Source organism: Astatotilapia calliptera, chromosome 3, assembly GCF_964374335.1.
Source record: "Astatotilapia calliptera chromosome 3, fAstCal68.1, whole genome shotgun sequence".
Lineage (NCBI taxonomy): Eukaryota > Metazoa > Chordata > Actinopteri > Cichliformes > Cichlidae > Astatotilapia > Astatotilapia calliptera.
Window position 1 is genome coordinate 40,269,374 of NC_137424.1, and position 25,734 is coordinate 40,295,107.

The 25,734-nt window shown below is 42.2% G+C and overlaps 2 protein-coding genes across 3 annotated transcripts; one reads left to right on the forward strand and one right to left on the reverse strand.

Annotated features, from left to right (window-relative positions):
• Positions 1-1,114: 1,114 nt before the first annotated feature.
• On the forward strand, positions 1,115-4,797 carry LOC113018737 (odorant receptor 131-2). Its single transcript, XM_026162066.2, has 2 exons — positions 1,115-2,181; positions 4,237-4,797. Exons 1-2 carry the CDS (start codon positions 1,253-1,255, stop codon positions 4,379-4,381), a joined length of 1,074 nt encoding a protein of 357 aa, XP_026017851.2. The 5' UTR covers positions 1,115-1,252; the 3' UTR covers positions 4,382-4,797.
• A 1,938-nt stretch (positions 4,798-6,735) lies between these two features.
• On the reverse strand, positions 6,736-24,577 carry acadvl (acyl-CoA dehydrogenase very long chain). Of its 2 annotated transcripts, none has more exons than XM_026162064.2 (21): positions 24,451-24,577; positions 24,119-24,206; positions 23,960-24,029; positions 21,438-21,512; positions 21,006-21,078; positions 20,811-20,875; positions 20,574-20,708; positions 20,347-20,491; positions 19,983-20,112; positions 19,104-19,229; positions 18,786-18,984; positions 15,682-15,786; positions 15,289-15,375; positions 14,960-15,022; positions 11,090-11,191; positions 10,679-10,776; positions 9,331-9,403; positions 9,036-9,108; positions 8,791-8,863; positions 8,490-8,565; positions 6,736-7,718 (listed from the first exon to the last, which is right to left on the reverse strand). In XM_026162064.2, exons 2-21 carry the CDS (start codon positions 24,190-24,192, stop codon positions 7,581-7,583), a joined length of 1,980 nt encoding a protein of 659 aa, XP_026017849.2. In that variant the 5' UTR covers positions 24,193-24,206; positions 24,451-24,577; the 3' UTR covers positions 6,736-7,580. The 2 variants fall into 2 exon arrangements, with proteins under 2 accessions (XP_026017849.2, XP_026017850.2); XM_026162065.2 differs by lacking the exon at positions 24,451-24,577 and adding an exon at positions 24,334-24,353.
• Positions 24,578-25,734: the final 1,157 nt, after the last annotated feature.

Genomic DNA, 25,734 nt, shown 5'->3' on the forward strand with positions numbered 1-25,734 from the left:
GACATACAAATAACATAATTTAAGTTTTATGAGTTTAACTGCAAAGCAGATAATGCTATTACAAATTGAAATAAAGTAGAAAAACTTACTTTTTGGCATACAAATTACTTTTTTTCATGTTAAATTATCTGTGTTTGACAAAATGTGCTGATTTTTCACATGTGATAGCAGAACTGAATTGGGCATGCACAGGATGAGTCACATCATTTGAAACTTAGCCCTGATTGGAGAAATTGGAAGTGTTACAACTGACCCACGTTACAACTATCCCCGGTCTCCCCTACGTGAAAGCAACTGTGTAACTCGCGTGTTAATTTTAATAATAATAATAATAATAATTAATATTAATATTATATTTAATAATAATATCAAAATGTTTCAAAAGCTCTTTTTAAATTAATTTTGCTGATCCGTTTTAAACCTGAATTCTTCTGTCGTTTCAAAAGACAAAGAGGACTAATAGAATTTAACTTAATCACTGGTAATTAATACTGCGTGGGGTGTAAATGTGCAGCAATTGTGTTAGATTTGAACTTCTCCCAAAGGCCACGTGCAAACTGCGGGGGTGTTAAGAGTGGATGTCGAGGTTTGGCTGGGATTGGAGTTAGAAAGGAGGCCGGTGTGAGGATGGTTGATAAAGCCTGTTGTAAGAGCCAAAGTCAATGTTTATGTTTTTCCTTTTTGTTTTGGTGGCACAGGTGTATAGCTTTACCTGCGTCTCAGGTGATGGTATGTGGGTGTGGTCACAGTCTATTTACCTGATGTCGGTGGTCGCAGCAGGTGTTGGGTGAGTGGTTTTTGGGCAAACTTTTCTGTTGACCGTCATTTTTTGGCACACCAGTTAATCCATGCGCTAGTTGTAAATTGATTGAAAGCGCAAATGTTTGTTTTTGTTTTGTTCTTAAAATAAATGTGCAAAGTACAAGTACGACCCATTATGGATTATTGGAGGCGCGTCACAGGGACACAACCAACTCAGCCGGCCGCGGCTTTATTTACAGATGAAAGTCGCAACACCTATAGAGAATTTATTGTTTACCAAAAGACCTCATACAGACACGTGACACAAGTAGGCCTGCCTATGACAGAGAGAGAGAGAGAGAGAGGGAGAGAGAGAGAGCGGATGTCTGGGTCTGCAGTGACAGAGCAGCAGACAGAGAGGAACATGCGGCGGACAAACTGTCTTCCCCATCAGCTCCACCGCTGCCTCCGTCATTATCTTGTAAATCCACCCAAACCCCGATGAAGAATAATGTCACGGAACAACACCACGGAGGTCAGCGACTACACCTGCGTACGCTTTTACGTGTCCACGGTTTCTTTCTCCGTGCTGCTTTTCTTCAACCTCATCATCAACTGGACTATCTTGCGCGAGGAGCGGCTCCGGCGTCACGCCCGCTTCGTGCTCATTTTCCACCTGCTGGTGTCCGCGCTGGTTCACCTGGGCATGAGCAGTGTGTTCTACTACCAGATCCACCTGGACACGCGGCTGTCCCGCTCTGCGTGCATGGCAATGATTACCATTTTGATCAGCAGCGCGTCCAACATCCTCCTGACGCTCACCGCGATGGCTCTGGACCGCTTCTGCGCCGTGTGCCACCCGATGCGCTACAGCTCTGTGTGCAATAAGGGCCACTGGCCCTGGCTCCTTGGAGTGTTTACCTGGATGGTGGCGCTGGTGATCCCCCTCAGTTTGCTTTTTAAAGACAGTGGTGCGCCTGATCGGGGCGAGTGCGGCCGGGAGCAACTGAAGAAAGGCGAACTACAGAAGGTGCTCTTTATAGGGCTGTGCACGCTGATCATTCTCTACAGCTACGTGAGGATACTCATGGAGGGACGGCGGCTCGGGGTCCTCAATCGCAGAAATCGGGCAGGATGCAGAACGATCGCCCTTCACGGTTCCCAGCTCGCTGTCTACCTGCTCCCCAACTTTGTGAACTTCGTGCTTTCAATTCTCTACAAGCGGGAGTTTATTCAGCGGGAGACCAAGGAGCTGTCCGCCGTTGTCATTTTTGCTTTCTTCAGTCTGGCCCAGTGCGTTGCGCCAGTTGTTTACGGTTTGCGTAAAGAGGAACTTCTGGAGCAGTTGAGTCGCAGGTTCCCCTGCTGTTCCCGATATCTGAAGAGTGTCCTGGGCTGGACTGTGCGTGCTAACTGGTCTCATGTGCCTTACAGAACGAGGTATGTCCGGGCTCATCCATTCATTAAATGTATTTACAACCCCTTAATGGTCAAAATTGCAATATTCCATCAGTTTCTACTTTTCTGTCTGCGTCTATAGATGATATACAGACAAGTGACTAATTAAAGGGGAAAAGACCATCATAAAAACGGCTTCTAAAAAAGTTCTAAAAAATAATAATAATAACCCCTCATTTAATTTAAGTGTTTTAATAAAAGCGATAGAAAGAAATGTCCTTTAGGACAGACATAGAATAATGTTCAATAATGTGTGTTGTTTTCAAGTGACCCTCTCCACAAAGTGGACAGGTGCATGGATCCACTCATTCAGTTCAGGGTCGTTATCCCAGCTGCCGCAGGTCTAGATGCAGGGTTCACAGAGAGACATACTAACCGTGCACGCCCACAGTCACACTACAGCACGTTAAGCTAACATGGTAGGAATACCCAGAGAGAGCCCACGCAGCCACCGAGATAACATGCAAACTCCACACGGAACCTCCTGAACGCAGAACCGCCTGCAAAACCTCCACAATAGTCCAACAAAGTAATTAGACTTTTAGTCTAATGTCTAACTCTTGTGATCACTGCACCATTCCCTGGGTCACAGTGCACCACTGAACTTTCAAACGTGCCTTCATCTTTTAAGGTCGATGCTCTACAGTCCTGCTTTAATATCCCGATCATTGCGTCAGGCAGTGTGATCTTCTGACATTCACCTGGCAACAAGTTGCCCCTCTGTTTTCCTTTACGCAGTGATAAGGGTCACCACAAAATTACCAAAGGTGTGCTCAGTATTTTTCAAAGTCAGCTTCATCTAAAAGCAGGACCACAGATGTTAGATATTAATTGCTTAAAGATGTTGTGCAACAAGCAGTTGCATGACTCATGTTACTTCACCCTCCCTCTTTCTTAACCGTTTAACCACAGTGGGTGACTCGAGCCTATTGCTGCTGTCGCTGGCCCATCACAGGGTTGACACGGACACAGTAGGGCACAGTTCTAACCTGTAGGGCTAAATTAGAACCAACGGATAACCTAACGTGCACGTCTTTGGACTATGGATGGAGCACTCAGAAACCACATAGGCCACTGGGACAACATGCCAAGTGCACACACAAAGCCATTCTGGAGGCTAAAAACCCAGAACCTTGTTGCTGTGAGGCATCATCACACAAGTTCCTCCACTGGTTTAGTCTGATCTTTACCTTTAATTAGTCACACAGCTATCTAATCCGCTAATCAGACTGTGATCTAGTTATAATATTTACAGCAGTAAAGGTACACTGGCAAATGGGTAAAGATTACTATTGCAGTCGCACAATTCACCTTCACTGAGCTCACAGCTTCTCAGTGTGAACAAATGGCGTTTGGACGGCTTTGAGCTCAGTTTACCAATCAATGAATGTAGAAATCCTTAACATGGAGCAACTAAGTAGAAAGGGGAAAAACATAAAGACAAAAACTTGTTGTCAGATTTTATGTGACAATAGTTTGATTTGAAAGTAGATGTCCAGAAGACGAGGGGGGCAATCCCGTCACAGCTCATCCCAGAATATACTTTACATTGTTTTTGCCTTTTAGTCAATAAATAGGACGCTGACTGTAAAATCCAGTAAACCGAGACAGGATTTCACTGAGTTTGTTTACGGCAGGAGTGTTTGCGTGATTCACCCTATCGTCTGGTAATGTCCATGCACTGCAGTTCTCTGTAAAACTGAGTGTGCCATGTATGTAAAACAATGCAAATTAATGTTCACATATTAGAAACAGTCAAAAAGGGAACTTTCTGTAGACGGGTGACTAATTTTGAGATAAACGTGTAAAACAAAGCTCATTTGCTTCAGGTTCTCCATCACTACAACTGCTATTACTACACCGTGACTCAATGAGGGATCGCTGTGGACAGTTGGTGTGTGATTTCAAGATGAAAGTGCGGCTTCGTGAATATTAATGACTTTCCTTTTCAGTGATTTGGAAATGCCAGCCACCACGACGCCTCAGAAAGGAGGCAAATGAGCTTATTTGTTCTCTTTGCTCTTTTTTGCCCTTCAGGGAGAGAACGATGACGGCTCAGACCATCATTTCCCTGGAAGTCTCGCAAGTCCCTGAAGTCCCGCAAGAGGAAACTCAGCCGGTAGCAGTCAGGAGTTTCTCACATGACCAGAGCTCATGTCAAGGCAACGCGGAGGACGCCTGAAGGGAAAAAGCTGGTCTTCATTGGGATTTTATTTGTAACAGGAACATGTTCTCAGCTAGGAAGGGCCCTTTACGCCATCACATCAGTCCGTGAGGCTTCATCCTGATATGGGAATGTTACAGTCATGCAGCAGCAGCAAGATGGAACATCAGCATGTTTATACTTGGGTCTATTTTTGACCTTTTCTGCCTTTTCCTGGTGAACCACATGCTGATTAACAGCAGAGCTGCGCAGTGGTCGGAGGGACCGTTCCCTGTCCTGGCTGGTCCCGACTTAAGCTCCCTGACCTCCAGGCTGATGGAGACATTTGGGATCTTAATGACTGGAATACGCGAGTTTCTTAAATATGTGGTCTGATGAATGTTGTTTATATATTATTAATATTGTTGACATTAAAAAAAGAAATGTGAGTTAAATGGTGTTGATGCGCTAATTCCAGCACTGTGAGGCCATAGACACTGCGCAATGATAATGCAAGCAATCATAGCCCATAAACGAGAAACATGACACAGACACTGTCTGTCTGTGGAAGGGCAGACGTGTGGCCGTGGATTTAGTTCACTGGTTTGCGTAGGTGACTCACAGGCCACAATGTCTTTCACTGGGGCCCGGTTTCAAATCTGCCTTTGACCATTTCCTGTTTGTTGGTCGTCCAATATCCTGCCTACTCTAAACACAATGCTACCAAAATATACATGTTATTAGTGTGCAAGCTAGTCTACATGTGGAAAAGACTTACCTCAGAGAATTCACACAAAGTTATTCACTATTAGAGTCTGTGTCATATCTAACTGAGCGCGTGTAATAATTAGTCTGCCGGTTACATGAACACATACCAGGTACACTAACTACGGCTGACAAGGAGGCGGACAGCTTTGCCTATAAACGTGATTAAATACAGAGCTAAATAACAAAAATACAACTTCGGGTTTCAGCATTAAAAATGTGCTTTTAACATAAGACACAGACTATATTTGATCTCAGACCGATTTCCATTTAAGGAGCCAGTTCATCCCCTCACTCACACGGGTTTTTGTTTTTACACACCTGTTTAAACTCGTGCACTGACCAGCACGGCTGTTACACACAAGGTCACACATGAGTGAAATCTGCAAACAATGATCACCTGGCCTCTGACCGTATTGGTACAAGTGCGAGCTGGGTTATAATTTATCTGTTGTCCAAGTATAAATATCACTTAGTTTTAAAAACATTGTCACCAGGTTAGATAATGTGGGTTGTTTTGAGCGTTTGACATAACGCCGCTGCTTGTTACTCCGCACAGCAAACCAGAGCTTTCTTACAGCCTAACATTATAAGATGCCATTAAATGATTGACAGGAAATCGTTTGTTAAAAAAGATGCTAAAAATCCGTTTCTCTGCACATAGTGAGGACCTAAAGCCACGTTCCCCTGCTCTGAATGAGGTGATGATGATGGTGGATGATGAGCCAAACACAACAGGGTGGGTAGGTGGGTTCACGCATGTCCATATATTGATTTAAAAACTGAGAAAGCTACAGGCCTCGGTCAAAAAAGCTGCAGTGATGAGATGCTAAACCACTTTACACTTGATTCTTCTGTTATTGGAGAAATATGACCAGTAAGTAAGCTTTAAAAAAAAGCTGGTGGTTTGAGCCCCCATTTCCTGAGCTAACCACATCTCGTAACACCTCCAAGAGTGACGTAATTCTCCTTACACTCATTGGTTAATGCTCGACACCAGTGCATTATTATTTTAGAAGATTCGATTTTTAAAGTGAGACTGGTGTTTTTTGCTTGTTTGTTTTTTTAAAAACACCAAATCGAATTTTGTTTTGATCTTGGTTCGAATGTTTCCGCATAAAAAAAAGGAAATCATACAGGGATGCTGGGTTTGCTTCTCAGCTACTGCTGAGCTTGAGAAACGGTTTTCAACCAGGAGGACAGACACATGCCTGGGGAATTCTCAGCAACAACAACCGCAGGCCTTCTACAGCATCGGCACCTTTCGCATTAAGTTCTTTAGACTCTCACCCACATAAGTAACGCTTGTCATCTCGTGTGCGTATGCCTGTGTAAAGACAGGAAGGGGTTCATCTGTTTGCACTTCACTTGTATACACACCGGCAGACGACTCCTGACATAAAAGCAAATACTGGCTTTCCTGTAAGGCACCTGCCCTTGAAGAGCCGAACTGCAGAAGTGAAACTGAATTAGCAAAGTTTGTTATGAATACAACAGAAATAGGAAGCTCGTTTGGCGGCAAGATGGGTAAAAATATTGCAGTGATGGGATTTTTTATTTCTTTTTAAGTGCCACTAAAAGTCAGTGTTGCTGTACGTGCTGAAAATCACAAAGAGGGCGAGACAGTCTGGAGAAAATGAACTTTATTGGCAGGAAAAAGCAGTATAGTTACAGCCTATACAGACTCCCACTTTGTTACACGTTCGCTACGGTAGAGAAATAAATGACAGAAAACTTAAACATGGTACACAGACGATGTTACATTCACTGCAGTTCCAGGTGGCTGATGACAGTAAAGAGCACACAGTGAAGTATTGTTAGGAAAGCTTTGTGTGTTCGAGCCGGTTTCTAAGGCAAAAAGGTTTTACAGTCTTGATATTTGTGTGTCTGTTGATCAACGAGCAAACTGAACATGCAGAAAGGCGTTAAGAACAAACATCACGCTGTTCTCTGCATTTAAACACCAAGTGTAAAAATCTGTCCTTTAAAGACACATCAGTTTCCTGTTAACTGGCTCCCTGACTTAAAGTTGCATTGATATCGTTGTATTTATGGTTAATTACCAAGAACCAAAAGAGCATAAATTAATGTATTAACAGATTAAACACTGAGGGTTTACATCATGAAGGCTTGGATACAAAGGAAAGGGTGCATTTCAAAGCCCCCTTCACACTTTAGACAAATGTAGAACTGTGACGTTTCCAACTCGCATGACATTTTTATTTCTCACAGAACAAAAGTGCAGCTCAAAATTTAGATGCCTTGAGTCACAATGTCATAAATAAATGACAGGAAAAAACAGTGGGATTAAAAAAGACACCAAAACCAGTTTCTGAGGCTGTAAATGCATCTCATAAATTAAAAAAGGGCACCGATGTGTGTCAGAGGATTACTGGCAAAAAAGTCCGGGAGGACTTGGCATACGTGACGAGATGTTGAGAAGACTGACGAAACGCAGAAAGAGCGAGGGCGTTTAGAAACCCAGGGGGTGAGCAGCAACCACTCCTCCGTTCTCCACGACTGCTGCAGAGATGGCCCGCATGTTGCTGAAGAGCTTTCTGGACTCACTGGAGTGGAGAGACTTGATCTCGTGCGTGACCCTGTCGTGAGCCTGGGGGACGGAGAGAGGAGGAGAGCGATGGTATCAAACTGATCGCGATGGCATCAGAACACCACAGAGGTAAAGTATGGACTTATTTCCTCAGCCAAGGAGAGCTTATGTTTTTATTCACAGTGCCATTCTGTCTGTAAACAAGACAGGTCAAAACATTTGACTGAATTCTGATTAAACTTTGTAGGAGTGTAGCGCGGGGTCGTGCTAATGCTCCTTTAGACCTTGGCTTACATCCACCAAGGTGTCCAAAGTCAACTCAATGACCTATTAGTCACAAACTGACAAAAAGCGTTACAACATAGAAACTATAATTATGACCAATGTGGTGTGTATTGTTAATATAACCCTGTATAAAGATTTAAAATTTCCTGTCAGATCTCACCTTGAAGGTCAACAGATTCCTCTGAAGGTCAAAGTGATAATAATGTTTTATAGAGCTTTATTTTTAGTCCAGTTACTTAACATTGAATACCTATAATGTTTATATACAAATACAGTATTACTCCCTTAAAGGGAAATATTGCTCAGAGAGTGAGCGCCTTGGTTTGCGCTCTCCCAGTGCTTCTGGTTTATATTTAAAACTTGTGTCTTCACTGCTGTGTAAAATGACGCCAGGCCAAACTAGCTCCTCTCTTTAATCATGTATCCCACTACTTACCACAGTGACACTACCTAAGAGTGCTAGCCACGGTTCAGGTCATTAAAAACACCGAACATCCTCCTTACATAGCAGCACGTGTTTGTGTCTGGCTCTGCGGAGGATCTTACCTCGGTACACCAGGTCTCACACAGCAACTTCTCATGCTGAGCTGATGTGTGGCCTTCACTCAGAGCTCGCGACGCCCTGCAGAAAGAGGCCGAGAAAAAAAAGACGTTCACAAGAAAGGTCGGTTTGGGCTGCGTAGGAGTTTGTTTGTGGAATAAAAGAAGACCTTAGTTTAGAAGGTGGGTGGGAGCGTGCAGAAAGAGCGCAACGGGGACAGATAGAAAGGATGGTGTGGTTAGTGGAAAAAAAAAGAAAAAAAAAAAAGAACGAAGACTTAAATCTGTTGTTTGCACTTTTGCATACCTTGACAGGACGACCACCATGGCGTAGATGTCAATGGCGCAGTCTGCGACTCTCTTGAGAATAAACTGTTCATCTGAAAAATGAAAGCACACAAGTTTAGATAAGTTAGAAAAAAATAACAATTGTTAATAAAATGCAAAGATGTCATTTCTAAACTGTCAGAAATAACTCATAATATAGTCAAGTTCAAATCTTCCAGGTGAGCTGAAACACCCGCAGTCACACACACACACACACTCTCTCACCGATGATCTTCTTGCCATGTTTGATCAGCAGCTCCTCGATAACTCCTCCAAACTGCTCAATGGCTTTGACTGTCTGGAAAGCAGAAACAACAAAAAGTGCAGAGCGTTAGGAAACACGCAGACTGTAGCAGAAAGCAGAAAATGAAGGCAACGCAGGAGGAAATGTTCCATTAGTAAACAAAGCGTCCTCTTAAAAGTGCCAGGCACCCATTCATCCAGCCTGGGCCAGCCCCTTAGATGGGTTTGTCTCATAAATAACAGTTGATCGATACAAATAATAAGAAAAATAACACACCAGTTCTCCGCTGTGTGCCAGCTCAGGATGCACCGTCCCCTGCAGCGTCAGACCTGTGCTCAAACCTGCCTTCCTGTAAAGAAGAGAGGACCGCGTTACACAACAAAAAGTCATTCTCAGCAACACCGACAGCATCGTTCAGCCGTCCGTCCGAGTCTACGATGGATCTGTTGATCCCAAAAAGCAACCTCGAGGCTCCAGATTTAAGCCAAAACTTGCTCAGTCTAAAGGCCAGCCCTCAAAGACTCCCATGATGCAGTGCACATGGATGTTTTTTGAAAGCTAAAAATAAAAAGCTAGGTGTGTGACAGCACCTGTGCTGGCACGCTGACACTTTGGTCAACTCTGTCATTTTAAATCTGCTATAAAAATTAATTTGTCCAGTTAATAATAATAATAATAATAATAATAATAATATGCTGTCTGACATACAGCCTATCAAAGAAGTTTGTACTCCAGTTTTCGCGAGTAAAATGCAGTCATGCATTGTCAATGTCTGGTTGGAAAAGCCAGCGACAAAGTCCCAAAATTCCCAAATGGTGAAGTCACGATGGCTAAGACCATCTTTTATATACAGTGTGTGGGAAGCTGCACAGTTAACCATGTTTAAATTAAATACAGAACAAAAATAAGCCAAACAGCTGGTCAAACTGACTGAAACCTGCAGCTGAGGCTCTATACAGAGGTTATGACAAGTTTATGCTATAAATGCTATCATTGCGTCTAAAAGTCTCTCTATGATGCGTTCAGTGGTCGACTGTTTGTTTTTAGCCGTTCATTGTATTAATTGCACAACCAGCGCAATGCAGCACCACACAACACCTTTGTGTGCTACTGTTGCTATAAAAGCAAGACTACAGACCCTGACGTGCAAGCAGCTTTCAGTGTCTCCTAGAATTGGGCAGGCGGAGTAGAGAGGATAAATGATCTGCACCGCAGTTATATGAGCCTGTATGCCTGAGCTACAAAAGCACTCACACAGCCTCTGACAGCGGTAAGTAAACGGTTAAAAGGAAGTCTTAATCAAATTAACACAAAGAGAGGAGGAAGCCACACTTTTCTGCCTCCTGTGTGTATGTGTGCAGCACGTGATTTTCTTGCACTTGCGAGTACACAAGTGTAAGAAAACCATTTTCACATCACTGCTTTTCTCAGAAAGAGAAAGAGTGCATAAAAAATGCCTCCATTTCCATTAATCTGATGGCATAACTGCTGTCTCTGTCGACATCAGCCTGTATCACTTCTTCAGGTCACGTTCTATTTTTTGCAAGGGGCGACCCCTGATCGCACACCCACTGCCTTCCAGACATACAGAAAGGAAAAACAGTGTTGCAGAAGCTAAACCAACCTTTTGGCTCTCTTGGTGATTTCTCCTGCGAGCACGCCGGCGTTGCTGATGGGGCTCTTCAGGGCCTTCTGCAGGCTCTTCAGCTGGTTTCCAGCATTCTGCAGGGAAGCACATGCAAGCTGCTGAGCAAAGGGCTAAACGTAGTCAGGAGGAGTCAGGGTTTATCTGGATTGCTCAATCTGTAGTCATATGCAACATGTTAAGAATACTTCCTGATAGAGAGTGAGGAAAAGCGAAGTGCAGAAAACGTGGATGTGATACAGAACTCAAATGTGAAATGTGTAGAGGAAGTTGCTTCTTATCACAGAATTTCAGCATTTTATACAGCAAGCAGAATCCACTTCCTCTGTACTTTCACAAAGCACGCACACGCGCACACACACACACACACAGAGGAAATTTCTGTGTTACCTGGAAGCCATTCAGAGCCACAAAGAGCCTCAGGATGTCGTTTGTACCCTCAAAGATTCTGAAAATTCTCAAATCCCTCATCACTCTCTCTATTCCAGCGTCCTGCAGAAACAAACACAAATAAAGAACATGATGGGCTCCATTGCTTTTCAGCTCCACCTCAATAAAGCACCAAAAATAAAAAGTAACTAAGTGTAATTTGCCCAGATCACCTAAATTATGTCTACTAGGAGACAAAGGAGAGGTGCCACAATTAAATAAACACCAGTTTAGAGTGTTAAATACTGCACTGGTAACATGTGCCCGTATCATTTTGGAACCCTGGAAGGACTCCCATATGCCAACGCTTAAAATGTGGAAAGAAAGAATGATTGGGAACGCTGCTTGCGAAAAGATGTTGGGAAAGTTACATCATGTGGCGGAAGCTGCAGTTGAACAGTGGGACAACTTTTGCACCTACATGTATACCTGACTTAATGCAACAGATGTTAAGACCTCACTGTTTTTGTTTTGTTTTTTTGTTTGTTTGCTTCTTGTTTTTGGTTGATGCATTTTTGCATTTGTTGTTCTAAAATGCAAAATCTACTAAATACTTGAATTATTAAAAAGTAATAATAAAAATAACTAAGTAACTAAAAGCCCTAATAAGACAGAAGGAATGCAAATATTGTACATTTTCCAAGGTTAGCACTTAATTCTTTCCCATCTCACGTCCATTTAACGCCCTGAAATAAGGTAATGAAAATGCACCGTTAAAGAGGAATAGAGGCTTTTGCACCGCTTCTGAATTCTGTATGTGGAAAGTGTGCATATTTTAAGTGGCACAGAAATGAAAATGTACACCAGCACACATTTGACTTGGTTTCCTTGCTGAAGTGAAACCCTGAGTCAAAACGCACAGAGCGAGCAGAACCGCTAAAAGCCTGCTGCATTCGTCCCCCCCGCTGCTGCGCAACTAATTCCACTATCAACTGGCACGTAACACAAAGGAAGTGGAATTATTTTAAGCAGCTTTACATCAGACCAATCCAATCGTAACTCAACAATACAAGTACTCAGAGTGTAAATCATTGTTTACAGTGGCTGAACTAAACTTTTTGTTTTTTAAAAGTCATAGTACATTGTCCTCCATGACTGAGCACACTTTCCACTGAACTAAAAATCAAACCAAAGCAGCAAGCTTTTTTTTTCCTCTCTTCTGCACTGTCTGGTTTATTTTAAGCAGCACAAAACTGTTTACACAGCTCCACCACGCCCCCGTATCTTCAGCTGGTTGTTTCCAGTCTATTCTAGTGAACTTCTTGCTTGATATCTTTTTTTTCACTCGAATGTGGTCTCAGTATTTTCTGTGTGTGTATGCCAACTCGCCTGTTGCAACTACATGACTCAATACCGCAACAGCAAGGCAAGCACCTGCCACTATACAGTGCAAAGGCTTCTGAGAAGTCTTAGCCACACCTGTGCATCTTTAATGGATAAGAACAAAGATCTGTTGCCCGATTACATCATTACTTCTGTTTAAAACTCTAAACAGATAGAGGCCATTAGCCCACCATCACCATCATCATCACAACAAAAACTGAAGCGTTCGTGGACAGAAACACACAGTAAACAGAGCGGGAAAACGATTTTATCTTCCAGCGCATAAAACAAGGAAATGCGGATCCTTTAGGCGCATCCTTGTTTGAGTGCTTGTCACACCTGTCAAAGGCTCGCCAACGTTTACTGACAGCCGTGTTTGAGATAAAACAAAAACCAAACAGAAGCGAAGCCAAAAGATGAGCGCAACTATCTGGAAACTGCGCACGTGACCACAGTCAGCATACATCCAAAAACAATCTACACACATTCCCAGTGCTGATGGTTACAGCTCCCCTACATGTTGTAGGAGCCTTTGTATTTGTGGCTGCACAAAACAAAGCAAACAAACACAAAAAAAAGCAATGTCTTTAGAAACATCTACTTTTTAGGGGTCATGTTAAAACTTGGCTTTCATCGTCAAAGAGTTTTAACGCGGAGCCGGTGTCTGTTTACACACCGCAAAGAGCGAAGAGGCGGAGCCATTACCGAAACAGTGATCTCAGATTGAACGAAAGAAAACAGTGCTGTTCCTGTAATCACCATTAAAACCTGGAGTCCTTAATCAAACCACCTGATCAACAAACTCTGACGTGAAGAAAAGTAAACTTTGTAGGTGCTCCATCCACCGCCGCTTGTTTTACAAAGAGAAAAATCTGCAGTAAGCCCCCAGAAGTAAGGCTGCATTAAAATCTGCAGATGAACTGTTCACTTGGTCAAACAGCACGTTTGAATTATGCAACTTACTGAAGGCTGACGGCAGCTGTACATTAATGCGATAACTGAAGCAAGCAGGGGTGAGTCTAAAGGGGGGTATGAGGTGTACTAGACCATATATATTTCATCCCCTTTGTAACACTTTTCAGATTAAAAATGAAATAATATAAAATATTGTCTCAAAAAAATCTGTTAATATTTAAAAATCTGAAAATTAAAGCTTTTTTTGACCTGATTGATTTTAGGTTTGGACAGTGAATTATTGTTAATATTAATTAACATCTACACCTTCATAACATGTTGTTTTTCAGCAGCAGAAAAACATTGCATCGCAGTACAAGGCAAACGTCCGAATGTTGATATTTTCAATTCCCTTTATTGCGGCCACCACATCCCTCTTTTAAATGCTTACAGCTGCCTAATTAGAAATACACTGAATAGTACAATATTATATAATAAGCGCAAGTTATTTCCAAATCAATGCCTATTATCCATTACCTACTGCCTAATGTTTGTGTAAACAATGTGAACATCCGTGTGAACAATGTGAACTAGTACAGCAGCAAATAGCTAAAGTCATCCAACAGCGTTGGCCTGACAATGAACTGTTCAGCTACTTGTAACCACTAACTGTGAATGGGATAAGAACAGCGATTACTCTTAAACGGACATACTTCCATTTCTGCAGGCTAATGAGCAATCACGTCTTCTGTGAAACCTTACACTGACACCACATCAAGCCCCATCATTAGGGTTTTTTAAAAAAATATTTATTTTTGCCCTTTTGGGATAAAATAATGAAAAACTGACAGGAAGGTCAGGAGACAGAGCAACAACAGTGGCAACAGATGGCCGCCCCTCCCTGAGCCGGCTTCTGCTGGAGCCTTCTTCCTGTTAAAAGGGAGTTTTTCTTTCCCACTGTTACCAACTGCTTGCTTATAGTGGGTTGGTTGTCTAAGCAGCTCGGAAAGAAAAGCGTCTGGACTTCTTTAAATTGCTTGAAGATGTTTGACCTCTCATCCTTCTTCAGTTCTAGGGTCAAATAGTGGAGAGTCTCAAATTTAAGTGGGAGTGTCCACTCCAAGAGGGACAATGGACCCCGTAATGATCCTCTACCTAATCACACAAGCCAAGTTGTGAAAACGGGTGTAGGTCACAATCAGCCAAGGTTTTAGGTGAGCTCATTGTGAAACCTAGCCCCACCCTATCATGTGATTTCCCAAGGTCAAATGGCCCTGGATGTGAGTGGGTGTTAAGGCGTTAGGGGGTCCATGACTGAGAACCTTCACAGACCTATTGGGTTGGTTGATTGTTCAAGTTTGATTCCAATAATGTAGTGTTATTACTTTACAATACAAAGTGAATGCTGTTGTGATTTGGTGCTATATAAAAAGAGACTATACAAAAGGTATAAATTCTGAGTATCGAGAAATTCCTGTTCTATCTACTGTTTCACCTGCTTTCATCAGGATGTTAAACTCTAGCTTTCAAAAACACAAACTTTAAATTTTGTCAAATAGATTTGTCCCCGTGTTACCTGGTTTGTAACTAACAGGATGTGGACTGAGGACTCACCTTCATGAAACCCATGCCGCCCATAACCTGAATGCTCTCGTCTGTCACAAACCATGCTGCTTCCTGTCTCAATTACACAAAGAAACACAGACATGTAAAAGACGTTTAGCACTGCCAAACACACTATCACATTTCATCTCACATCAGTCAGGAGTCATATGCTTCCTCTATTTACCATCCTTCAGTCTTCCACAGAAAAAGGAACCTCATGAAGATTATGAAATAAGCGCCAGAAAAATTGAAGCCAAACATCCTTAAAGGCTTTCTGGTTACTGCAAAAGCTGAAATAAAAGGCTTGCAGTACAAACATTGAAGTGGAAATTTCTTACAGAGGCAAATATCTTGCTGATGGCAGCTTCGATCTGGAAGTCGGTTGCTCCGCTGTCCATGTTCCCACTGATCATGTAGGCCATGGACTGAGAAAACACACAGAAGTAATGGTACCAAGAGTTTGACACCTTTCTCATAAAGACAATCAAAACTGAATTTAATTTGAATTCGTCACATTTTAAAAAAGGCATCTCAGCACATTCTCTGTGTTAAATAAAGCCCAGTGAGCTGACAAGCAGATTATGCTGACTGACAGTAAAACAGGAAATCAACCACGATGTCAAGATAACAGCAAACCATTAATCAGCAAGGTTCTTCTCAGAACCTGCACCACACGGCTCAGCGCGGCATCAGGTGAGGTAGCGTTACAGATTCGTGTTGTGTTGTCTGACCTCTGCGACGTACTGCAGCATAGTCATGTGAGCCACCTTCTCCTGGATGGCTCCGTAGTTGTGAATCTTGTTCCCAAACTGGGTTCTGTTGGCTGCATGGTCCACCTGACGAAAAGTGGAAAAGCACAGGCCGCTATAAGACCACAATTCATTATTTTAAGTCAAGAATTTGACTCAAGCCACAAGATATGAGGAAACAAGCTTTTGCAAGTGTTTTTTTTGGTGCCCTGAAATGCTGTTGCTATCTAGCAGGTTTTTTTTGTATGAGAAGAGGAAGTTTGGCAGAGCTGCCGGTCACCACAAAAAGAAGCATGATCAGTATTGTGGTGAGGTGCAAAACTGGTGGCAATGTGTCAAAATACCATGAGACGTGAAAACAAACAACAAAGCTGAAAAGAACCATGCTTTCTTTAATAAAAAGTTCACACGTTAAGATTAGTGTTGAATTAGGTCGCAAGCGCTCACTGAAGGCAGTTTATGGCTGCATGGCATTAAACAGTGAAAAAATGAACTTCTCTTTATCAACATGTGAGCAAGTCATTTCTCTAAGTGCATGAGAACCGGCTCCCTGTGCCTCCTCTGCATGAGATTCTCCCTCAGTAAAAACGCTGAGGGGGCAGGAATTCCCCCCACATGAACTTTTCACAGTTTTCTCTCCAGCCGACGCAACTGCTCAAACAAAACAACCACGTTTTTCCCCCCCGGGCGAGAAATCCCTTCAGTCACAGCAATAAAATATGCTTACTGTAGAGACCATTTAGCTGCAAAACTGATTTGTGAATCTCATTTACTATAAGCGCAGTAACACTGACTTTGAAGTAAATTTCTCTTCATGTTCTCAGGAGGTACATGTGCACACTGGCTTAATATTAATGGATTTTTCTAGTAGTGAAACATTTGCAACTGAAGAAGAGGTCCACGGTCGCCTAATTATCAGTGCTGATATGTCAGTAAACAGTGGTTTTCTGTTGTGTCATATCAGTTTTGCACTTGTTAAAAGACAAGTGTTGTAAACTAGGGCTGCCACGATTAGTTGACTAGTCATGATTACGACTAATTTAATAGTCGACGCGTCGTTTGAAGCTTTGTAAGATCCCAAAAGACGCAGGAATAAGTAGTAGGATTTAAGAGTGTAATAACGGACTGAAACAGAAGATGGCAGCACTGCATGTACAAGGATGCCAGCTGCCGTTAAACCCCGAAGAAGAAGAAACTAGAATTTATAGCGCAGCCCAGCTCAGTTTCCAACAATGGCGGCAGCTAGTTAGTTTTAATATTACTCTTATTATTCTTTCTGGGTCACAAAATAAACGTTTAACATATTTTCAGGCAAGAATGTAGCTGTGGAAACTTCAAATATCTGCTCAGTTTATCAAGACACCACATATTTTCAAAAGTGCGCCGACGTTTTCGGAGACGTCTGTTACCCACTAGCTCGATAGCTAACCGGGGGCAAGGCTCACTAGAGTCCGTGAGAACACCGGACTCCCAGCAAATCGTTTTCAAACCCACCGCCGTCTTTTGCTACTCAGGTTAAACATATATAAGTCACTTAGATAACTTAATGTTATTGTTTGGTTTTTTTCAGTATTTTATTTGTTCCTGAGTAAATCGGTTTGGCTGAGATTAAAGTTATAGTTTTTACACAGCTGAATAAACATCAAGCAGACAGCTGATTATCAGAAGTGTGAGATGCTCGAGAATATACTCCGGTGTCCTGTTATATTTTAGATAGCAAGGAGTTTATTAAACTTCACCGAAACAATCTGCAAATTTCATTAAAATTTAATAAACTATCATCTTGTCTTTATTTTTAGTTAGCACATACCTTAAACACTTAAAGCTGTAAGCTAATGATAGTTATATAAGAGCAGATGCTGCTGGTGCAATAAGCTGTAGTTTTATGTCCAATGGATGATGATCTGATTAGTTGACTAATCGCAAAATCGGTGACTAGTCAACTATCAAAATAATCGTTTGTGGCAGCCCTATTGTAAACAAGTGAAAGAGTTATGTGCAGCTGTATGCTTTAGTCTACCTAGATCTAATAATAGTAATAATACCACATCAGCTACTGGCCAGATAAATTTGTGTTTTTTTATATCAGCATCTGCACAAAATTTTTTTCCATCAAAAAAATATGATCATGTATGTCTCCATTTACCTTATCTCCTCCCTAACAGGCCGGCCAATCTGAATGAAACTTTGCATCTCCACACACGATGTTTTTAAAAAATATTTATTCCAATTTGATTGATTTATGTGTTCAACATCCTCCTGCGAATGTGATGTTACGTTCTCCGTTTGTCTCATTAAATATTTATAGTTCAACTCTGCTTTTATCATCTTTCATGAGAAACTGCGCCTCATCTTCCTTGACCTATGGCCTCATTAAACGCTTTCAGTAAGCCATTACGTTCTCAGCTGTTCGTTTTGAGTCACAGCAGGATGTTCATTTAGTCAATTATGTTTGTATTTATATTAAAGCAGACAATAAAGCAGGACACGACTGCATGTGACTGTCAAGTTGCTACTGAATAAGTCTGCATTGTCTTGATTTCTCAGTCGCTCAAAGATTTAGTTTTTAAATGCCGAGACACCCAAAACAGTCAGCTCGAGGCTTCAAAAGAGGACTCCATTAACCAGTGTGTGTTGTCACTGTGTCTATGGTCCTCTAATCTTATGACCATCTACTGGTAGCAATTCAAACTGTTTTAATAAACATAACATTGATTTTAAGTAATTTAAGTTAAAAAAAAAATTAATTACTTTACTAATCAAAAAAAGCTGAATCCTCTCAGTAGACAGAGCCGAACGGAGGCCTTCAGCACATTTAAGCGCAGCAAGAAGCAGAAAGAGGCCACAAAGAGAAGGGGAATTTCCCACTAACCCACAATGAAGAACAAAGCAAAGCGAAATGAGTTGCAACACAGACAATATTGGTTACAGATAAGAAACAATGCAGCAAGTGGGAAACCTGACAGCACATATAGAAACTAAACCATAAGTAAAAGCCATAGGCTTCGAGAGAAGAGCTCCACCGGTGCGCTTCACCCACTTCCCTTCCTTTCTACACTTAAGGAGCCTGGAGGGGATTCACTCACAGCTTTGGCGATGACATTCTTCATGGTGCCGGAGAGGGCGGCCGCCATGCCAAAGCGGCCGTTGTTCAGGATGTTCATTGCCACCTTGAATCCGCCTCCGATTTCGCCCAGCACGCACTCGGCCGGCACTCGCACGTTATCAAAGTAGACCTCGGCCGTGTTGGAAGCCTTGATGCCCATTTTCTTCTCCGGAGGGCCACTGCGAGACAGAAGTAAGGTTTACGATGATGGGAAGGAAGAAATAAAAAGTTTCATCCACAACAAAAATAAAGGGTTTAGTGGCAAACAGTCTGCTAAGTTAAGAAAAGGGGCGCTCACTGTGTCACTCCTCCAAAGCTCCTCTCCACAATGAACGCCGTGATCTTGTCCTTCATCTCCCCGGTTTTGGGGTCCTTCATGGGCGTCTTGGCGAATACAGTGAAGATCTCAGCCAAACCTCCGTTGCTGAGGAGAGAAGGTTATTTAGAATGGAGTGGCCATTACTGTGTGTCGCTGGATGCACTGTGTAATTCTGCCCCCTTGTGGTGAAAGCACGAAAAAGCTTCAGCTGTCAAACAGTCAAGCTTTACTTTAAGATTACTTTTCAAATACGTCAACTCTAAAAACAGGAGTTTTAAAAGGACTAAACACTGATTTAGACACTAATAAAATACAATTTTTTTAAAATGCTACAAGTAATAAAATCAAAGCTCCCTCACACACAGATATAAGATGGTTAAACTACTTATTCATATTTTATTCATGCGTGACGCCAGTCAGCTGTTGCTTCTAAGCAATCACACAGCATCTCACGATTAATGACAGACAGTAGCACGTACTCCCCAGTCTTCGTGTAACAGGAAGTTGTACTCAAGCGAGAGAAAGTGAGACAGGTGTCAGCTGCACTAACCACTGCGGTCGTGCATTGCTTTGATGAGAGAAAGCAAGTGGTTGTTCAGAGGGTACACAGTCTTATAACCACCAGAACTTGTGTGTAGTGCAAAGTGTCTCAGCTCAGCAACATTTTGAAAACCATTCAAGCATATACAGAAGAACGGGATCGAAAGCGCTTAAACATAGGCAATAACTATGGAGAGAACGTTGAACCCTCCTCAGCAGACTGTGCTGTGGTTTGTCCGATTTTCTATTTTAGGTTTGTCATCAAGTCGGACTATTTTTTAGCAAACTATTCACCAAGAACTTCCTTGGAGTCCTCACCTGATCCAGATCTTGCTTCCATTGAGGGTGAAATACTTTCCGCAGGGCGACTGGACGGCAACGGTTTTGATAGAGGCGGCATCAGAACCGCTGGCTGGTTCAGTCAGGCAGAAGGCGGCTATGTGCTCGCCTGGAGTAACACACACACACACACACACACACACAGAGTCATTGTCAAAGCAAAAATTTACAACAAAAATTACTAAGCTTTTCTTTCACACGAAGTTAGACTTTTCTAGCACAGTGTGTCCCTCCAACACTCTGGCTTTTTTAAGCTTTCAATAATAAACAGACAGAACGTCTCCAATCTTCTACAGAGCTACAGTTTACCTCGAAATCCAGATGCTGATGCTGGTATTCTTACCTGAGGCGAGTTTTGGCAGATATTTTTCCTTCTGAGCTTTATTCCCAAAAAGCAAAATTCCCTTGAAACCAATAGACTGGTGTGCACCCAAAGTAATACCGACCCCCAAATCATGACTGCCAACGATCTCGACCAGCCGGGCGTACTGTTGGATGGATAATTTCCGTTAAACTTTTTAAAACCATTGCCATGTTGTCAATATCATAATTAAGTCAAGCAAGCTGTACCTGAGTATTTGAGAGGCCAATGCCACCCAGGTCAGCTGGCACCTGCATACCAAAGGCACCCATCTCCTTCAGGCCCTCCATGGTGTGATCCTCCACTTTCTCCAAGGCATCGTTCTTGGCTGGATCATTTACCTCCTGTCCACAGGGAGCAGAAACATGGAGGGGGAATCGGTGAGTGGAGGGTTTGGGGGTGTTTAGGAGCAGTGAGCGTGAGGTCAGAATAAGATTTACAATTACCTCGAAAAATTTGCTGCATGGCCCCACGAGCTCTCGAAGGAACTGCTCCTGCTCCTCATTGAGGACTGCGGCACATACAAACCATTACACTGACAACAGCTTTCCAGTTTAACAAAGCCAACCAGCAAAAACTGGCTTTAATTTTTTTTTTTTTTTTAAATCAGGTAAGAACATAAATACGTCTTATGGATTTACCTTGGGGAAAGGGAAAAACCTGGGAAGTTGTGATCTGCCCCTTGAAAATGTTGAAAGCAAATGATTTGGATTCCTGTGAAAAGATAAACCAAACAGTAACATTTAAGTTAACTCAAACACCACTGAAACGGCTCTATGGAGCTACAGGAGAGGTCAAGCTTAAAGCCCTTAGGGCCTAACAAACATGCATTGCTGTGATTTATGCTGCCACCTGCTGGTGAATTGAGAACACTGAAAGCCTCTGTGTGTTGTGTTTAAACAGCAAAGAAATCAGCTTTAAAGAGGGACCCATTCTTAAAGAAACATGTGCCCTATTGCTCCTAGGATTCAAACCTTTTACTTTGAAAATAAACAAAGTAGACTGACTGATTTTAACCAGATTTTGGCCATTATAAACGTAAGACTTGCTTATAAAGCAAATAGTAAACATACAGCAGCAGCAGCTGTCTTCTTTTCCACTTTGGTGGCAGCGTCACTGCCGACTGCTGCAGGCTTCTCCAGCACTGCCTGAAACCACAAACAGAGCAGAGGACAAAATTATATAAATTATGTTTAAAATGAATAAAGGGAAACAAGTGAGGAAGCTACAAACTCTCTGTGCAACAAAGCTTACAAAACATACAAAATCACTGCTTAACCATACGCAGTGTCTGGTTGACTCATGTAAAAGGAATAACACATCTGAAGGTTTACCACCATGTAGCCAACAGGATGAAGGTACACAGAGGGAGACAGTTTGCTGTCAAGTGCTGTTTGGTGATTAAATGTTAAGAGCACACAGGCTACAGTTTTTCCAGTTTCAATCGGGACACCAGCTCCGATCTCAACTAGGTGAGAGGTGAAGCCAAGGGTACAGCCACTCAGCTGAGTGCTGAGTATGTGGTTCATGTTTTTAAATCTGCCTTTTGTACCCGATTCATAATTAACTCCAGTAAAACTTCCAGTGAATTGCATTTTAATTTCATAAAGACAACATTTATTACGCCTCACAATAAAAGTATTTATCACAGGGCTGTCATAAAGTTCTGCTTTTAACTATACAGACAAAACCCTGTGAGCTCGTGTTTATTAACTCATTCACTGCCATTGACGTCTATAGCCGTCAATTGCAGTGCATGAGTCAATGGGTTTAACTCATTCACTGCCAATGGCTGGCAGTGAATGAGTTAAAAGCACGACCTTGGAGCAGGATTTACATATGTTTATTTTATTAAAGCAACAAAATAGGTATGAACTTTGTTCCCAGCTAATAATTACTGTGTTGACCAGGACTCACTGCCAATTTCAAGTTAATAACCGTGTTAATAAACACAGCTGTTCCACTGATGCGGGGCCAGTGTGGAGTCAGGTCTGGCTTGGTACCAGATCACCTTCTGACTGTTTTATTTGAAGCAGCATCATTGGCAGAGGTTAAGTGTTTTCAATAAGAAGAAAATCCAGATGGACACAACCGGCACCTCCACATTGTCCTCCGTATCCACTAACACCAGTACTTCCAAGTCTGGCCAAGATATTTAATGGTGGTCTGCTGGTGTAGCTTTGTGGCCACTTATTTTTTTTATAGTGATGATCTCCATAAGTCACTAGTAACATCTCTGTGTAACAGCACCACTAGAGGCAATATCATTATTATAATTATAGGTATTGTCATAAGGAATTAGCTACAACATCCCCAGACTTTATATGTGCTGGTCAAAAGGACCAAACACTGTAAGAGGGACCTGGGTTCACACTAAGGTTGGGCGATATGTAAAAATTTTCCAGCTGACAATCGTCAGTCCAGTAATTGACAATAGGCGATATATTCAGGCATGCAAACTTACTCATAAGCAAATAAATAAATTAATCGCCCTTGTAAAAATGAATGACGGTAGCCTCAACCTATCGTCGATATATTCGTCCAATTGCCCAACCTTAGTTCACACCATCAATAATGATTAAAACATAAGCCCTGAAGACTCAGCAAACTGATTTTCTATTGATGAAGACCTCCACATCTCCATTTCTATTACACCAGAGGAATTAAGTAGTAGATAAACAATCAAAGGATAGAAAAGCCCCTGTTTTCCCCCAGAATCTACTTTAGAAATATTTGTTTTAATGTAATGCTTATGGATCCAGCACTATATGAGACCTCTCAGCAAATACAAAAACACAGAGTTTATCCCAGATCAAAGTTGACCTCTTGGGAGTTTAAACTGGACTGGTTGGATAAATTTGTGGCAATGACTCTGGGGTATCTTACTGTCCATTTTCCTGACACTTCTGACAATATGATAAACCAAACCTTTATTTTGAAATACATTTTAGGCTAAAAAATTTTTTTTTATCTCAGTGGTGGTGATTTTCTGTTGATAGCTCTTTTGTTTTCAAAGCAGGAAAAACTCTGATTTGCAGATAACAGTGGAAAATATTTCCTTGTTACTTCATAGCAATTTTGCTAAGCCAAAAGTTCACAGTCAATCTGAGGAAGACCTGCAAGACTTTAAAACTGCTTAGACATATTTATCATTACGACTTGTTTTACTATACACAAAGAAATAATATCATTATTAACAATTATAATAACAAAAGTAACAACACACACGATCACTGACTTTACAACTGCTGATAAATTTATGAATTTTTGTTAAAAACATTGTGGTAATGTCGGGTGTGCAAGCATCATGGCGAAACTCCACGTATGACATCATCGGCCTATTGTTTTTATTGTGAACGCTTGCCTGAGCAACTGCAGTGTCACCTTTAATACCTGGATCACGTGAACAGTGAACTTTCCCCCAGTTTGAGCGGGAGGGGGTGCTGGAGTTATATCAGCCGCAAGCTGCGATTGCCCAAACAAGGACACAGTCTCGATCAAATGTTGTGGAGCCACAGCGTGAAGCTGCCGTGTTAAACAGAGTAATGTGTACTTAATGCATTATAATGAAATACGATATAATAACGTAACGCACCTCGGCTGCCTGGCTTGCGTAGAGACGGCCGTTTTGCCCAACAAACACCACCGCGGCCTGACGCTGACCTCTGCAGATCAGACATGACACGATATGTTTGTAAAACATAAACATCTCATTCTAAAGTCTCTATAGCAATAATTACTGATGATTACTCACCCGGTTAGCACGGCAGGAAGCCGGAGAACGGTGCTGCACAGGGCGGAAGACTGGCTCACTTTGCGAAGCAGCATGGTTTTATTTTGTTCTTTAAAATAAGAAGAAGAAGACGTTATACACAATCATTTGCCGCAACTAGTATTAATAACGAAGCAGGGACAGATGTCATGCAAGTCAGCTTAGCTGTTGACGGCGTCTAGCTAACACAATTGTACCAAACGTCGGTCTGTTCTGTAAGCTGGGCTCGGTGCTTAAGCCCGCGCACAAAAAGCCTGAGGAAATGCTTCATATCCTTCTACGAAAGGCCAAAAAGATCAGCGTACGCAACACACCTGTCTATGTAAGAACAACGCGTCCCTTCCGTCAAAGATGCTGCCAACAGTCCGGTAAAAATGAACCGTCCACAGTGTTGCCAACTCCTCAGTAAGGGAAATCGCTATTGGCTGTCATAAAAGTCAGCGGATGACGTCATCGCCTAATTTACATAATTGGTCGTGTTTATGTAATTGTAACCAGCGCTGGGAGAGACAAAGTGAGTAAAAAAACACCCCTAATGCATTTAGAATATTTTTAAAACTACAAATTAAATTTCTTTTAGCGATTATTGCTTTTTTAATGTCACAATTCCAATCTTCCTCCTTTATCAGGGCTTGGGACCGGCAAAACTGACCCGAAATAGGCACTCTTTATATATGTGTGTGTGTGTGTGTGTGTGTGTTTAAGTAGTTGCAAACCTTGTGGTCCACAAAAAGTAACAGAAAAACATATGTAACCATAACGTTTGTAACAAACTACATTAACAATCGAAATTGACAAAAAAAAGAGACACACTAGAAGAAACAGTGGCAATGTGAAAAATGATGGGAACTAGTCTGGTTCTAATGCAGGCTAATTGTTTTTTGTTTTTGTTTTTTTCAGACACCCCTCCACACGCACAGGCCGTGCTGGCTCACAGAAGGAGTGGGTCATCCTCGTTTTGGTTGAGAGCTTTTATGGCAGGATCAGCATCTGTAGCATTTGACTTAATGGAAGTTAGCATGCAGCTGATGTGCAGCTGCAAAACCTTATCAAGCAGCTGGTGTTCATAGGAAGCCCCACCAGACAGCTTCAGTCTATATATGAGATGTACAAGATGGAGTTAAGGCTCTCCAAGGACATCCGATTTCTAAGTTTGCAATGATGTGTTTTAGTGCATTGATTTATTTTAGACGGCGAGGTGCCCACGGCAGCACCCGCTGCTGTAAGAGCGATACGTGCTTTCACGTCAAAAAGTCGTCATAAGTCTCCAATAACACCAGGAAAAGTCGCCAGATTTGTCACTGGTCGCTTTTCAGAAAAAAAAAAGTTGGCAACACTGACCGTGCACAACAGCGGTCTCCTGTGGACGTAAGAGGCAGAGCCTGCCTCAAACTAGGAGAAAATTTGACGTGGGCGGAGCGTCCGGGAGGGAAACGGAGGTGCTCTTGGGGACGGGGGGCATACCATTACTGACATGCGTAGTGTAGTGCGTTTTTAAAACGCCCCCCCTGCGGCTGTATTTTTTATTACAATCAACAGACGTTCTTCTTCTACTACTACTTTTCGACAGTGTTGGAACATCGCATGAACGCCCCCTG